This window comes from Mustela lutreola, chromosome 9 (genome assembly GCF_030435805.1).
Source record: "Mustela lutreola isolate mMusLut2 chromosome 9, mMusLut2.pri, whole genome shotgun sequence".
Classification (NCBI taxonomy): domain Eukaryota; kingdom Metazoa; phylum Chordata; class Mammalia; order Carnivora; family Mustelidae; genus Mustela; species Mustela lutreola.
In genome coordinates, this window is record NC_081298.1 from 23,960,334 (window position 1) to 23,975,083 (window position 14,750).

Consider the following 14,750-nt stretch of genomic DNA (forward strand, 5'->3'; position numbering starts at 1 on the left):
GACCTGAGCCAAAGGCAGAGGCTCAAACCCATTGAGACACCCAGGTACCCCATGTTTCTTTCTTTCTATACTCTCTTTGACATCCATACAAAACTACTTCTATATTGCTGTTTACTCTGAAAACTTGCTACTGTGCTAGGATTCACATATTACCATAAAACAAAAATCTGGTAGGGTACGTAAAATCTATTTATAGAATTTTAATACTAAGATAAATGTACTCAACAACAAAACATACCCAAGTACAAAGTCCTACCCTAACATGTTTCCCTTCCACTGTAGTTTCAAAATTACATCAACTCAACCAAACTATGAACAGTGTTTTAGAAGCACAAATGTGGTAAAAATATTTAAGCTTTTAATTTTGAAATAATCATTACAGGATGTTCCAAAATTATTCTAAGAATCTAATGTACCCTTCACCAGTTTCCCCCAATGGTAATATCTTATATAGCCATAGTACAATAATGAAATCAGGAAAGTGACACTGGTATATTACTGCTAACTACAGACTTTATTTAATTTTCACCAAATTTTAAGCTAAATTCATTAATGTGAATGTATAATCTATGCACTTTTATCCCATATGTGTAGATTTGTATAATCACTACCATGGCAAAGACACAGAACTACTTCACCGCCACACAAGAACTACTTATATTACCTCTTGTATTTGCACCCACCTGCCACTAGCTCTGTCTCCTAGCAACTACTAATCTGTTTTCCATTTCTCTAATTTTGTCATTTTGACTATATTACATAAACTGAATCATACGGTATATAATCTTTTAAGATGGACTTTTTTTCACTATACATAATCGCCTTGAGGTCCATTCAGAATGTTCTGTGTATTAACCATCCATTTCTTTTTATTGCTAAATGCCCAAAATATTTTTAAACTTTAAAAGAGTAAATTAACTTTGAATTCCAGTAAAAATTAATTGTAATAAGACAATCAACTTAGAACTTCTGGGAAATTTAATACCTGTTTAGCTCTCTGAATTGAACTGACACACCCCCAAAACTTCCCAGATATTCACCCAAGCAAGAGCAGGCTGTTATCCATTAATACCTGATTTTTAAAATGACAAATGCAATGAAAAAAATCACGGGACTTACCCCATCCAGGTGGCAGGGGACCAAGGGGATCAAATTCTTTATTTTGTGATGTAGTAAACAAATCTTGATTCTAAAAAGAATAACAACATCATCAAGAAAAAGGTGAAATAATGAACAACCTAATTAGAACCTTGAAAGCAAGGGTTATGAGCTCTGGTGGTTACCAGTCTTTCCTGGTCATGTGCAATGTAACACACTTTTATAGAGTTCACGTCTTAGAGATATGTCACACAGTTAATGGATATATGCCAATACGCTCTGGAGGGAAAAAAAATCTTTGTAAACATTAATGCTTGAAATTATGTGAAATTCAAATATTACAAATATGTAATCCTTATCCTCAAAAGATCATTTTCTTCTTCAGCCACAACTCAGTAAATTAGAGAAATACATAAATCCCCAAAGAGTCATTTATAAACCACAGTACTCAGAGTCACCAGATGGCTGAGACTAACCTTGTATTTCTAACTCAAAAAGAAGCAGCATATACAGAGGGGAGGAGTCAAGATGGCGGAGAAGTAGCAAGCTGAGACTGCTTCAGCTAGCCGGAGATCAGCTAGATAGCTTATCTAAAGATTGCAAACACCTGAAAATCCATCGGCAGATCGAAGAGAAGAAGAACAGCAATTCTGGAAACAGAAAAACAACCACTTTCTGAAAGGTAGGACCGGCGGAGAAGTGAATCCAAAGCGACGGGAAGATAGACCCCGGGGGGAGGGGCCGGCTCCCGGCAAGCAGCGGAGCAACCGTGCACAAAATCAGGACTTTTAAAAGTCTGTTCCGCTGAGGGACATCGCTCCAGAGGCTAAACCGGGGCGAAGCCCAGCCCACGCGGGGTCAGCGTGGCCTCAGGTCCCGCAGGGTCATAGAAGGATCGGGGGTGTCTGAGTGTCGCAGAGCTTGCGGGTATTGGAACGGGAAAGCCGGCTACAGAGACAGAGCCGACAGTAAGCTCGCAGCTCCGTGTTACCTTGAACCGGTCGCAGGCTCGGTGAGCTCGGAGCGCGGCCGGAGGTCAGGCAGACGGGAGTAACTGGGCGCTGTTCTCTGAGGGCGCACTGAGGAGTGGGGCCCTGGGCTCTCGGCTCCTCCGGGCCGGAGACCAGGAGGCCGCCATTTGTATTCCCGTCCTCCGGAACTCTACGGAAAGCGCTCAGGTAACAAAAGCTCCTGAAAGCAAACCCGAGCGGATTACTCACCCCGGCCCCGGGTAAGGGCGGTGTAATTCCGCCTGGGGCAAAGACACTTGAGAATCACTACACCAGGCCCCTCCCCCAGAAGATCAACAAGAAATCCAGCCGAGACCAAGTTCACCTACCAAGGAGTGCGGTTTCAATACCAAGGAGAGCAGCAGAATTCCAGAGGAGGAGAAAGCCAAACACGGAACTCATGGCTTTTTTCCTGTGATTTTTTTTAGTCTTGCAGTTAATTTAATTTTTTCTTTTTCATTTTTTTTTTTTTCTCGCCTTCGGGTAAAATTTTTTTTTTTAACTGTTACCTTTTTCTTTTTTAACGATTTTTTACTAGTTTATCTAATATATATATTTTTTCTTTTTTACATTTTTCTTAGGTGTTTTCTTTTTTTAAAAAATTCTTTTCTTTTTTTTTTTCTTTTCTTTTTGTTTTTTTTTTTTCTTTCTTCCTTTTTGAACCTCTTTTTATCCCCTTTCTCCCCCCTCACGATTTTGGATCTCTTCTAATTTGGTTAAAGCATATTTTCCTGGGGTTGTTGCCACCCTTTTAGTATTTTACTTGCCCCTTCATTTACACTTATCTGGACAAAATGACAAGACATAAAAATTCAACACAAAAAAAAGAACAAGAGGCAGTACCGAAGGCTAGGGACCTAATCAATACAGACATCGGTAATATGTCAGATCTAGAGTTCAGAATGACAATTCTCAAGGTTCTAGCCGGGCTCGAAAAAGGCATGGAAGATATTAGAGAAACCCTCTCGAGAGATATAAAAGCCCTTTCTGGAGAAATAAAAGAACTAAAATCTAACCAAGGTGAAATCAAAAAAGCTATTAATGAGGTGCAATCAAAAATGGAGGATCTAACTGCTAGGATAAATGAGGCAGAAGAAAGAATTAGTGATATAGAAGACCAAATGACAGAGAATAAAGAAGCTGAGCAAAAGAGGGACAAGCAGCTACTGGACCACGAGGGGAGAATTCGAGAGATAAGTGACACCATAAGACGAAACAACATTAGAATAATTGGGATTCCAGAAGAAGAAGAAAATGAGAGGGGAGCAGAAGGTATACTGGAGAGAATTATTGGGGAGAATTTCCCCAATATGGCAAAGGGAACGAGCATCAAAATTCAGGAGGTTCAGAGAATGCCCCTCAAAATCAATAAGAATAGGCCCACACCCCGTCACCTAATAGTAAAATTTACAAGTCTCAATGACAAAGAGAAAATCCTGAAAGCAGCCCGGGAAAAGAAGTCTGTAACATACAATGGTAAAAATATTAGATTGGCAGCTGACTTATCCACAGAGACCTGGCAGGCCAGAAAGAGCTGGCATGATATTTTCAGAGCACTAAACGAGAAAAACATGCAGCCAAGAATACTATATCCAGCTAGGCTATCATTGAAAATAGAAGGAGAGATTAAAAGCTTCCAGGACAAACAACAACTGAAAGAATTTGCAAATACCAAACCAGCTCTACAGGAAATATTGAAAGGGGTCCTCTAAGCAAAGAGAGAGCCTACAAGTGGTAGATCAGAAAGGAACAGAGACCATATACGGTAACAGTCACCTTACAGGCAATACAATGGCACTAAATTCATATCTCTCAATACTTACCCTGAATGTGAATGGGCTAAATGCCCCTGTCAAAAGACACAGGGTATCAGAATGGATAAAAAAACAAAACCCATCTATATGTTGCCTCCAAGAAACACATTTTAAGCCCGAAGACACCTCCAGATTTAAAGTGAGGGGGTGGAAAAGAATTTACCATGCTAATGGACATCAGAAGAAAGCAGGAGTGGCAATCCTTATATCAGATCAATTAGATTTTAAGCCAAAGACTATAATAAGAGATGAGGAAGGACACTATATCATACTCAAAGGGTCTGTCCAACAAGAAGATTTAACAATTTTAAATATCTATGCCCCTAATGTGGGAGCAGCCAACTATATAAACCAATTAATAACAAAATCAAAGAAACACATCAACAATAATACAATAATAGTAGGGGACTTTAACACTCCCCTCACTGAAATGGACAGGTCATCCAAGCAAAAGATCAGCAAGGAAATAAAGGCCTTAAACGACACACTGGACCAGATGGACATCACAGATATATTCAGAGCATTTCATCCCAAAGCAACAGAATACACATTCTTCTCTAGTGCACATGGAACATTCTCCAGAATAGATCACATCCTCGGTCCTAAATCAGGACTCAACCGGTATCAAAAGATTGGGATCATTCCCTGCATATTTTCAGACCACAATGCTCTAAAGCTAGAACTCAACCACAAAAGGAAGTTTGGAAAGAACCCAAATACATGGAGACTAAACAGTATCCTTCTAAAGAATGAATGGGTCAACCGGGAAATTAAAGAAGAATTGAAAAAAATCATGGAAACAAATGACAATGAAAATACAACGGTTCAAAATCTGTGGGACACAACAAAGGCAGTCCTGAGAGGAAAATATATAGCAGTACAAGCCTTTCTCAAGAAACAAGAAAGGTCTCAGGTACACAACCTAACCCTACACCTAAAGGAGCTGGAGAAAGAACAAGAAAGAAACCCTAAGCCCAGCAGGAGAAGAGAAATCATAAAGATCAGAGCAGAAATCAATGAAATAGAAACCAAAAAAACAATAGAACAAATCAACGAAACTAGGAGCTGGTTCTTTGAAAGAATTAATAAAATTGATAAACCCCTGGCCCGACTTATCAAAAAGAAAAGAGAAAGGACCCAAATAAATAAAATCATGAATGAAAGAGGAGAGATCACAACTAACACCAAAGAAATACAAACTATTATAAGAACATACTATGAGCAACTCTATGGCAATAAATTTGACAATCTGGAAGAAATGGATGCATTCCTAGAAACATATAAACTACCACAACTGAACCAGGAAGAAATAGAAAGCCTGAACAGACCCATAACCAGTAAGGAGATTGAAACAGTCATTAAAAATCTCCAAACAAACAAAAGCCCAGGGCCAGACGGCTTCCCGGGGGAATTCTACCAAACATTTAAAGAAGAACTAATTCCTATTCTCCTGAAACTGTTCCAAAAAATAGAAATGGAAGGAAAACTTCCAAACTCATTTTATGAAGCCAGCATCACCTTGATCCCAAAACCAGACAAGGATCCCACCAAAAAAGAGAGCTATAGACCGATATCCTTGATGAACACAGATGCGAAAATACTCAACAAAATACTAGCCAATAGGATTCAACAGTACATTAAAAAGATTATTCACCACGACCAAGTGGGATTTATTCCAGGGCTGCAAGGTTGGTTCAACATCCGCAAATCAGTCAATGTGATACAACACATCAATAAAAGAAAGAACAAGAACCATATGATACTCTCAATAGATGCTGAAAAAGCATTTGACAAAGTACAACATCCCTTCCTGATCAAAACTCTTCAAAGTGTAGGGATAGAGGGCACATACCTCAATATCATCAAAGCCATCTATGAAAAACCCACCGCAAATATCATTCTCAATGGAGAAAAACTGAAAGCTTTTCCGCTAAGGTCAGGAACACGGCAGGGATGTCCATTATCACCACTGCTATTCAACATCGTACTAGAGGTCCTAGCCTCAGCAATCAGACAACAAAAGGAAATTAAAGGCATCCAAATCGGCAAAGAAGAAGTCAAATTATCACTCTTCGCAGATGATATGATACTATATGTGGAAAACCCAAAAGACTCCACTCCAAAACTGCTAGAACTTATACAGGAATTCAGTAAAGTGTCAGGATATAAAATCAATGCACAGAAATCAGTTGCATTTCTCTACACCAACAGCAAGACAGAAGAAAGAGATATTAAGGAGTCAATCCCATTTACAATTGCATCCAAAACCATAAGATACCTAGGAATAAACCTAACCAAAGAGACACAGAATCTATACTCAGAAAACTATAAAGTACTCATGAAAGAAATTGAGGAAGACACAAAGAAATGGAAAAATATTCCATGCTCCTGGATTGGAAGAATAAATATTGTGAAAATGTCTATGCTACCTAAAGCAATCTACACATTTAATGCAATTCCTATCAAAGTACCATCCATCTTTTTCAAAGAAATGGAACAAATAATGCTAAAATTTATATGGAACCAGAAAAGACCTCGAATAGCCAAAGGGATATTGAAAAAGAAAGCCAACGTTGGTGGCATCACAATTCCGGACTTCAAGCTCTATTACAAAGCTGTCATCATCAAGACAGCATGGTACTGGCACAAAAACAGACACATAGATCAATGGAACAGAATAGAGAGCCCAGAAGTAGACCCTCAAATCTATGGTCAACTAATCTTCGACAAAGCAGGAAAGAATGTCCAATGGAAAAAAGACAGCCTTTTCAATAAATGGTGCTGGGAAAATTGGACAGCCACATGCAGAAAAATGAAATTGGACCATTTCCTTACACCACACACAAAAATAGACTCAAAATGGATGAAGGACCTCAATGTACGAAAGGAATCCATCAAAATCCTTGAGGAGAACACGGGCAGCAACCTCTTCGACCTCTGCCGCAGCAACATCTTCCTAGGAACAACGCAAAAGGCAAGGGAAGCAAGGGAAAAAATGAACTACTGGGATTTCATCAAGATCAAAAGCTTTTGCACAGCAAAGGAAACAGTTAACAAAATCAAAAGACAACTGACAGAATGGGAGAAGATATTTGCAAACGACATATCAGATAAAGGACTAGTGTCCAGAATCTATAAAGAACTTAGCAAACTCAACACCCAAAGAACAAATAATCCAATCAAGAAATGGGCAGAAGACATGAACAGACATTTCTGCAAAGAAGACATCCAGATGGCCAACAGACACATGAAAAAGTGCTCCATATCACTCGGCATCAGGGAAATACAAATCAAAACCACAATGAGATATCACCTCACACCAGTCAGAATGGCTAAAATCAACAAGTCAGGAAATGACAGATGCTGGCGAGGATGCGGAGAAAGGGGAACCCTCCTACACTGTTGGTGGGAATGCAAGCTGGTGCAGCCACTCTGGAAAACAGCATGGAGGTTCCTCAAAATGTTGAAAATAGAACTGCCCTATGACCCAGCAATTGCACTATTGGGTATTTACCCTAAAGATACAAATGTAGTGATCCAAAGGGGCACGTGCACCCGAATGTTTATAGCAGCAATGTCCACAATAGCCAAACTATGGAAAGAACCTAGATGTCCATCAACAGATGAATGGATCAAGAAGATGTGGTATATATACACAATGGAATACTATGCAGCCATCAAAAGAAATGAAATCTTGCCATTTGCAACAACATGGATGGAACTAGAGCGTATCATGCTTAGCGAAATAAGTCAAGCAGAGAAAGACAACTATCATATGATCTCCCTGATATGAGGAAGTGGTGATACAACATGGAGGCTTAAGTGGGTAGAAGAAGAATAAATGAAACAAGATGGGATTGGGAGGGAGACAAACCATAAGTGACTCTTAATCTCACAAAACAAACTGAGGGTTGCCGGGGGGAGGGGGTTTGGGAGAGGGGGTTGGGATTATGGACATTGGGGAGGGTATGTGATTTGGTGAGTGCTGTGAAGTGTGTAAACCTGGTGATTCACAGACCTGTACCCCTGGGGATAAAAATATATGTTTATAAAAATTAAAAAAATAAAAATAAAAAAATTTTAAAAAATAAAAAAAATAAAAAAAATAAAAGAATATAGTAATAAAAACAATGATATTATTGCTAACCATTGTGTAAATAATGCTGTATGAACAATTTATGGTCATTATTATATTTAATCCCCATAATAAAATTATGGTATTACCTCTCTAAATATTCAGGTAAAAGCTGAAAGGGAATTGAAGCTTGTAGAATAATTTTACATGAGGATATATCACCATGAAGTAAGATTCACACCCTTGTTTGTCTCAATCTAAAATTTAACCTTAAATACTATATCATTGACTTAAATACTATATTATTTTACAATATTTTATAAAACTTAATAACATTTTATTAGATATTTTATTTTACTGTTTTTCTTTGTTATGTAAAATATATTTTGTTTCTCTGAAAAAAAAAAAAAAAAAAGAAGCAGCATATACAAAACATGGGGTATATACAAATATTGTGGAAAGGGTTGCTTTCCACAACCCTTTGGAGTAGGAAGAAGAGGCTATCAGATGAGGAAAAGAAAAGAATTTCAGTTGTAAAGAGTCGATAAATACAGATCTGTAAAGAAGATTTCTTAAACTTCTATTTCTAATGACCACATTGGTAGAGACAAAAGTCTGGTTAGAAAAAAGGAAACCATTTTCAACCATTAAAATAAGAGAAGCAAAGGTCATAGTGACCATGTAGGGTTAATGGGTATGTTCTGGTTTAAATGTATAATAAAGTGGAGATAACATGTGGTCTCTCGGGAAGATTTGGTTAAACCCTTTCCCCTTTAGTAAGATAAAATGAGTAAATAATAGATTCTAACTGCTTTTTTTTTTTTTTTTTAAAGATTTTATCTATTTATTTGAGAGAGAGAAAGCATGAGACGGGGTAGGGTCAGAGGGAGAAGCAGACTCCCCACCAAGCAGGAAGCCTGATGTGGGACTCCATCCCAGGACTCCATGATTATGACCTGAGCCAAAGGCAATTGCTTAACCAACTGAGCCACCCAGGTGCCCCATTTTCTAACTGTTTTTAAAAGAAAAATTATTAATGGAAAAAATATTAAAAAAAAAATAAGGAAAGTAAACCCTATGTACCCAGCACCAAGACTCAACAAGTATTAAGACTTTGCCAAATTTTTTTCCCCTCTTCTTTGCTGAATCATTTAGTTATTTCATCCCTATATATTTTAGCATGTCTTTCTAAAATTTGTGGACATCTTCTATAACCACAACATTGTTAAGCATACCTAGCAAAGAATCTATGTTAATTTTATCATCTAATATCTGGTCACTAATTAAATGCCTATGATTATTCATTCAAGTCGAAATTCAAAGTCCTCCCATTACACTTGGTTGAGTCTCAAGTCTCAATCTATAGCAGTTCCCCCTATTGTCTCTGGGTGTTTTTTTCCCACGTCACTGACTTATTACAGAAACTGGGTAAATGATTGAAAGTTTTAAAGGAGGGACGCCTGGGTGGCTCAGTTGGTTAAGCAGCTGCCTTCGGCTCGGGTCATGATCTCAGCGTCCTGGGATCAAGTCCCATATCGGGCTCCTTGCTCGGCAGGGAGCCTGCTTCTCCCTCTGCCTCTGCCTGCCATTCTGTCTGCCTGTGTTCGCTCTCTCTCCCTCTCTCTCTCTGATAAAAAAAAAAAAAAAAGAAAGAAAGAAAGTTTTAAAGGATATGACATTCTATCTCTGATTAAACAACTCTTGGAAGACAGACCTATCAAGAACTGGCCTTGCTCCTCCTGACAGACATAATTATGAAAAGCACTGAGAGCAGAGAGACCAGGGATAAACACTTATAAAAAGGTTTGAATACTGGTTATGGAACAGGTCTGAAAAGTCTGGCATATAACAAACTATTGGGGTAATTTTCTAAGGCCCAAGCCCAAGATCCAAGGCTCTTCCCTGGTTAAGTAAATTGGGGACATACACATTGAAGCCATTGGCCAGGAAGAGCAATTACAGTGTTCCAACATCAACCATTTCCATTCTGAGGCTAAAAATGTTAGGTGTAGAGGTGTTTGGCTGGCTCAGTCAGTAGAGCATGTGACTCTTGATCTTGGGATTGTGAGTTCAAGCCCCACGTTGGGTGTGGAGCCCACTTAAGGAAAAAAAAAAAAGCTCGGTGTATGAGAGTCTACTGACCTATAACCAGGAAAACAAAGACCACTTTATAAAATAGACTTTCTTAGCAATACGCCACCACCCCATCACTTTTTAAGCAGCTGATAGTTAAGAATGCTTAATTCATAGGGGCACCTGGGTGACACCTGGGTGGGTTAAAGCCTCTGCCTTCAGCTCGGGTCATGATCCCAGGGTCCTGGGATTGAGCCCCACATTGGGCTCTCTGCTCAGCAGGGAGCCTGCTTCTTTCTCTCTCTCTGTCTGCCTCTCTGCCTACCTGTGATCTCTGTCAAATAAATAAATAAAATATTTTAAAAAAAAGAATGCTTAATTCATTAATTCAGTTAATACTGCCAGCTATTTTAAAGGTAACTAAAATAGGCTGTTTAAATTATGATTTAAAATACATTCTATAACAAGAACAAAGTGGAAGAATTTTAAAAAGTGGTCCGATTATTTTTGGATAAGAGTATAAAAAATAAAACAAAACAACAAAAACCATGGACAATGAGGTAAAAGGCTGCAATTCAAAGGAGGTTCCAAAGACTCTGAGTATCAAATTGGTAAAGTTTACAATGAAGCAATATATACTGCTGGTGCCCTGGAAATACATGCTAAACCAGTGCTTCAAAACAATGTTTTAAAGATGATGTACTGAAAAATTAAGAAAAAGAGCACATTTACAATGTGGGAATGAAAACTATGAGGGAATGAAAACTAACATTTCTATCCATCCAAAAATATGTGCCAAACATATTAGGAACTTTATTTTATAGAATCCTCAAAAAAATTCCTCTCAGGAAATTTTGTTAAACAGATAAAGTAAATGAGCCCTGATGAGGTTAAGTGACTTTCTCAAAGTCATATAGAGAAATTAACTGTGTTATCAGGACTCAAGCCCAGATGTGTCTGACTCCAAAGCCCATGTTCTTTCCACTGAACACCTATGTGGAAAATAGCTTTAAAGAAGCAGGCAAACTAGCATTCAACCCTAGAAGAAATTTGGCCAGGTATATCAAAGCTATTATAATTTAGAAAGAAGGGAAGATGTAAAACTGCATAGGAAAAAAAAAATGGGTAGGGTCAGGTAGGCAAGAGACAAATTAATTTCACTTCTAAAACCACTGGGAAGAAATATAATGACTGCTGCCTATAGAAAGTGGCAAGAAAAACTGTTATATGAAAGAATCTTAGTCATAACTAGGTAGTGAAGGGAAGGCTGGTGATAAAGAAGAATTTGGTTAAATCAGTGTCTGAAACCGTTATGGTGATTAGATCCAAGAAATAGATAAAAGTATGGAGAAAAGGGGAAATAATGCTCAGAGAAGACAGAAATGTAATCTGATGTATTCTAACAGGGATGATACCAATGGTGGTGGAGGGGAAGAGATGAAAATGGAGGTCAGTTCTGAACTCTTGAAGACCTTACTTTCTTTGGTTTTAAGTTCTACATAATGCTCAAACAAATCCCTTTTGTTTGGCCCCCAGAATCATATTTCTCCAAGGACTATTTTCCTTTCCTCAGAGAAAGGATCTGTAATACTTTATGATTTGAGAGACTATAAAATTCCTAGCACCAACGACTGCATTAAAAAAACATTAATATATTTTGGTGAACTTACAGCTATTTTTGCAGTATTACTCTGAAGAAAAATATGTACAACCTTAAACCATTTCTAAAAGGAAATATCTGCATACCAAAGATAATATAGTTTTGAAGCCAGAGTACATAGTTAGCATAATCATATAAGGAATTAAATTTCCTTAGTCTCCCAGCGCACCAATTAATTAGGTAAACTGTGCTTTCATGTTACAAAGTGATTAAATTCTGTCACTAGTTCTATATAACCACTTAATAGTCAGGTGCTCTTAGAGCCAAACCTTCAAATATTCTGCCAAACTAGGGAGCATTAAATTCAGAACTGTCTTAGTTGTCTTCAAACCACTTGGGTTTATTTTTATTATCCTTTTGTCCATGGATTTTAAGTTGTCCTAACTTCCTTTTTTATTTTTGACATTAACAAAGCAAAGGAGGTTGAACTTTAGAAGTTTTCGAAGAGGTAAGAATAGATCACATGCACAGAATACTCAAGACAAGATATAAATATAGTATATATCAACAGCAACAACTGGGTGCCCTCTTATCTTTTAGTACTTAACATTTCATATGCAAAAAAAAAAAGGTTAAAAACAAATACTTATTAAGTTTATAGTATAACAGGCTGCTTACCCCATAAATAAATCTCTGGTTAAACTGCTGCATTGCTCCTTGCAGCTGACTACGTTGGAGCTGCCACTGTTCATAGTTCCGGACGGATTCCAATGTTGGCCTCTGCCACGTTGTTGTTCTTGTGAAATGGTCAACATAGTAAATTCGTCCCATGTTGTCAACCCGACGTTCCCAGCTAAATCAGGACAAAAACAACCTAATTCAGTAATTACTTGTGATACAGATATGAATTGAACAGGACTTTATCTTGGCCCTGGTGCAGGTCTGGTAAGATTTTACCTTAAATTACTTTTGATTTACCTGAACTCTATTTTATATGTTTTTAAATGGTCATTAAGTGAACACGAAAGAAATGCTTTTAAAAATTTCTTTTCTTAAAAGTTAAGATGTATCAAGTTTTAAAAATACAATGCTTATTTAGTGGTTAAGTCTCAAATAGTAATTAAGAAAAAAGTTCTCCCATTTTCTTTCCGATGTTCTTTTGACTGTTGAAATCTTAATAGGAAGAGACAGAATTGTACATACAGCTTTTCACAGATGTCAAAAAGCACTTTTCCCATAAAATTACAACAACTGATCATGGATGCATGGTATTTTTTAAAAAAATTTATTTTAGAGAGAGGAAAAGTACACAGGGGGTGGCGGAAGAGGGAGAGAGACAATCTCAAGCAGACTCCCCACTGAGCAGGGAGCCTGACATGGGGCTTGATCTTACAACCCTGAGATCATGACCTGAGCCTAAATCAAAAGCTGGTTGCTTAACTGAGCCACCCAGGTGCCCCTCAAATGGGTTCATAATATTAAGTAAACATTAAAACAATAACTTGTTGATTTCTACTTTGTTGTTTGTGGTTATTTCCAATATTCTCTATTATAAATAGTAAAATAATAAATACCTTTAATACATCAATTTTTTTTCTCCCTTTGCATTACTTCTTTGGGATAAATTTCCTAGACAGGATTACTAAGGGTATGTGCATTACTATAGTTATATATACTTTCTGTAAGAATTGCAACTAATTTATACCACCACTAGCAATATTATGTGATAAAGTTCCTCTACAAACTCACCAACACTGGATACTGTCTGCTAATTAGTAAGTAAAACAGTACCTTTTAAGTGTATATTTGAGATTACAGCAAGAGTAAATATTTCCCCATGTTTGCTACTGACTTCCCTTGAATAAAAATATTTTCTTCCATGTTCTATAATGTAAATGTTAAATGCTTAACATTATGCATTAATACAGACTTTAATTCCCCAACTATTCTGCAATGACTTCAATATTATATATTAAAGTTTCTTATATAATAGGGAATTTATCTCATATATATGATGGGGCTATAACAATTCTTATTCAGTTACATTAGAATTAATGAGTTAATTTATTAAAATTAATTAGAATTAATCTAAATCTAAAACTAACTAAAATTAATCCATTAAATTAAAATAATTACTCTTGAAGAAACTAATTCTAAAACCCTATGGTTTGAGCCAGGTAAAATACAGAAAGGAAAACACGGAAATAGCAAGACCTATGGACTCTTTAGGTCAGAAATGAATAAAAATAAATCATTCATCATGTTCAATCAATTCTCTCTCCTTTCTAGTTTGCACCTACCACAACACAAAGTGGATGCTTTGTGGAAGCTTTGGAAAAGACTGAAAGGAAGAGGAAAGGTAGGAATATAGGGAAGATTCTGTACAGATATAATCTATAGTTCTGAATAAATTACTTTTCTTCTTCTTTAATTCAGATACTTACCCAGGAGGTAGAGGTTCTGGTCTATCCCATGTTGTTCTTTTTTCAATATGATCTACATAGTAAACTCGCCCATGCTGGTCCACTCTCTGCTCCCAACTTAAACAGAAAATTTAAAAAACTGATAAAGCACTTATCTTTGCTATCTTCTCTTATATGATCATATTACAGAATTAAGACAAAAAAGCATGTTAATATCTAAAGAAAGTATCAAAAGAAGTTAGGAATAAAGTAAAAAAATGTTATCCTGAGGATGACAGAGTGCTGTCAAAGCAGCAATATCTGCTCAAGAGGTGCCTTATATTTCTGAAGAGATTTGAGGTACATGCACTCAGGAGACAAAGTCTAGCTCAATCTGATCATGGCATATGCAAGACTTGGTGGGGAAAAAAAATGCTGTGATTAATGTTTTGAAATCTGAAGAAAGACTCAGCTAACTGAAAGGCAAAACACTATGTGTGCTCTAGAAGAACTGAAATCAGACTAAGATTTTGTCAGATGTGTCTCTGTACAGTCTAACAGACACAATCAGTCTGGGTATTCTAGTCTCCTTGATGGGTTAATTCCCAAAGAGAAGACAGAAATGAACCATCACAATTTAGAAGTACCAATCACTTTGGAGAGCACAAGTTTCTGTTT

At 37.1% G+C, this 14,750-nt stretch overlaps 1 protein-coding gene across 8 annotated transcripts in view; it reads right to left on the reverse strand.

Annotated features, from left to right (window-relative positions):
- Positions 1 to 14,750, reverse strand: part of ITCH (itchy E3 ubiquitin protein ligase) — a 136,807-nt gene that overhangs the window by 36,712 nt on the left and 85,345 nt on the right. For all 8 annotated transcript variants that reach the window (XM_059133475.1, XM_059133472.1, XM_059133473.1 and 5 more), the window contains 3 exons: positions 14,115 to 14,210; positions 12,349 to 12,523; positions 1,120 to 1,189 (listed from right to left, as the gene is read on the reverse strand). In XM_059133475.1, coding sequence (XP_058989458.1) covers positions 1,120 to 1,189; positions 12,349 to 12,523; positions 14,115 to 14,210 — 341 coding nt within the window. The remainder of the gene's footprint in view (positions 1 to 1,119; positions 1,190 to 12,348; positions 12,524 to 14,114; positions 14,211 to 14,750) is intronic.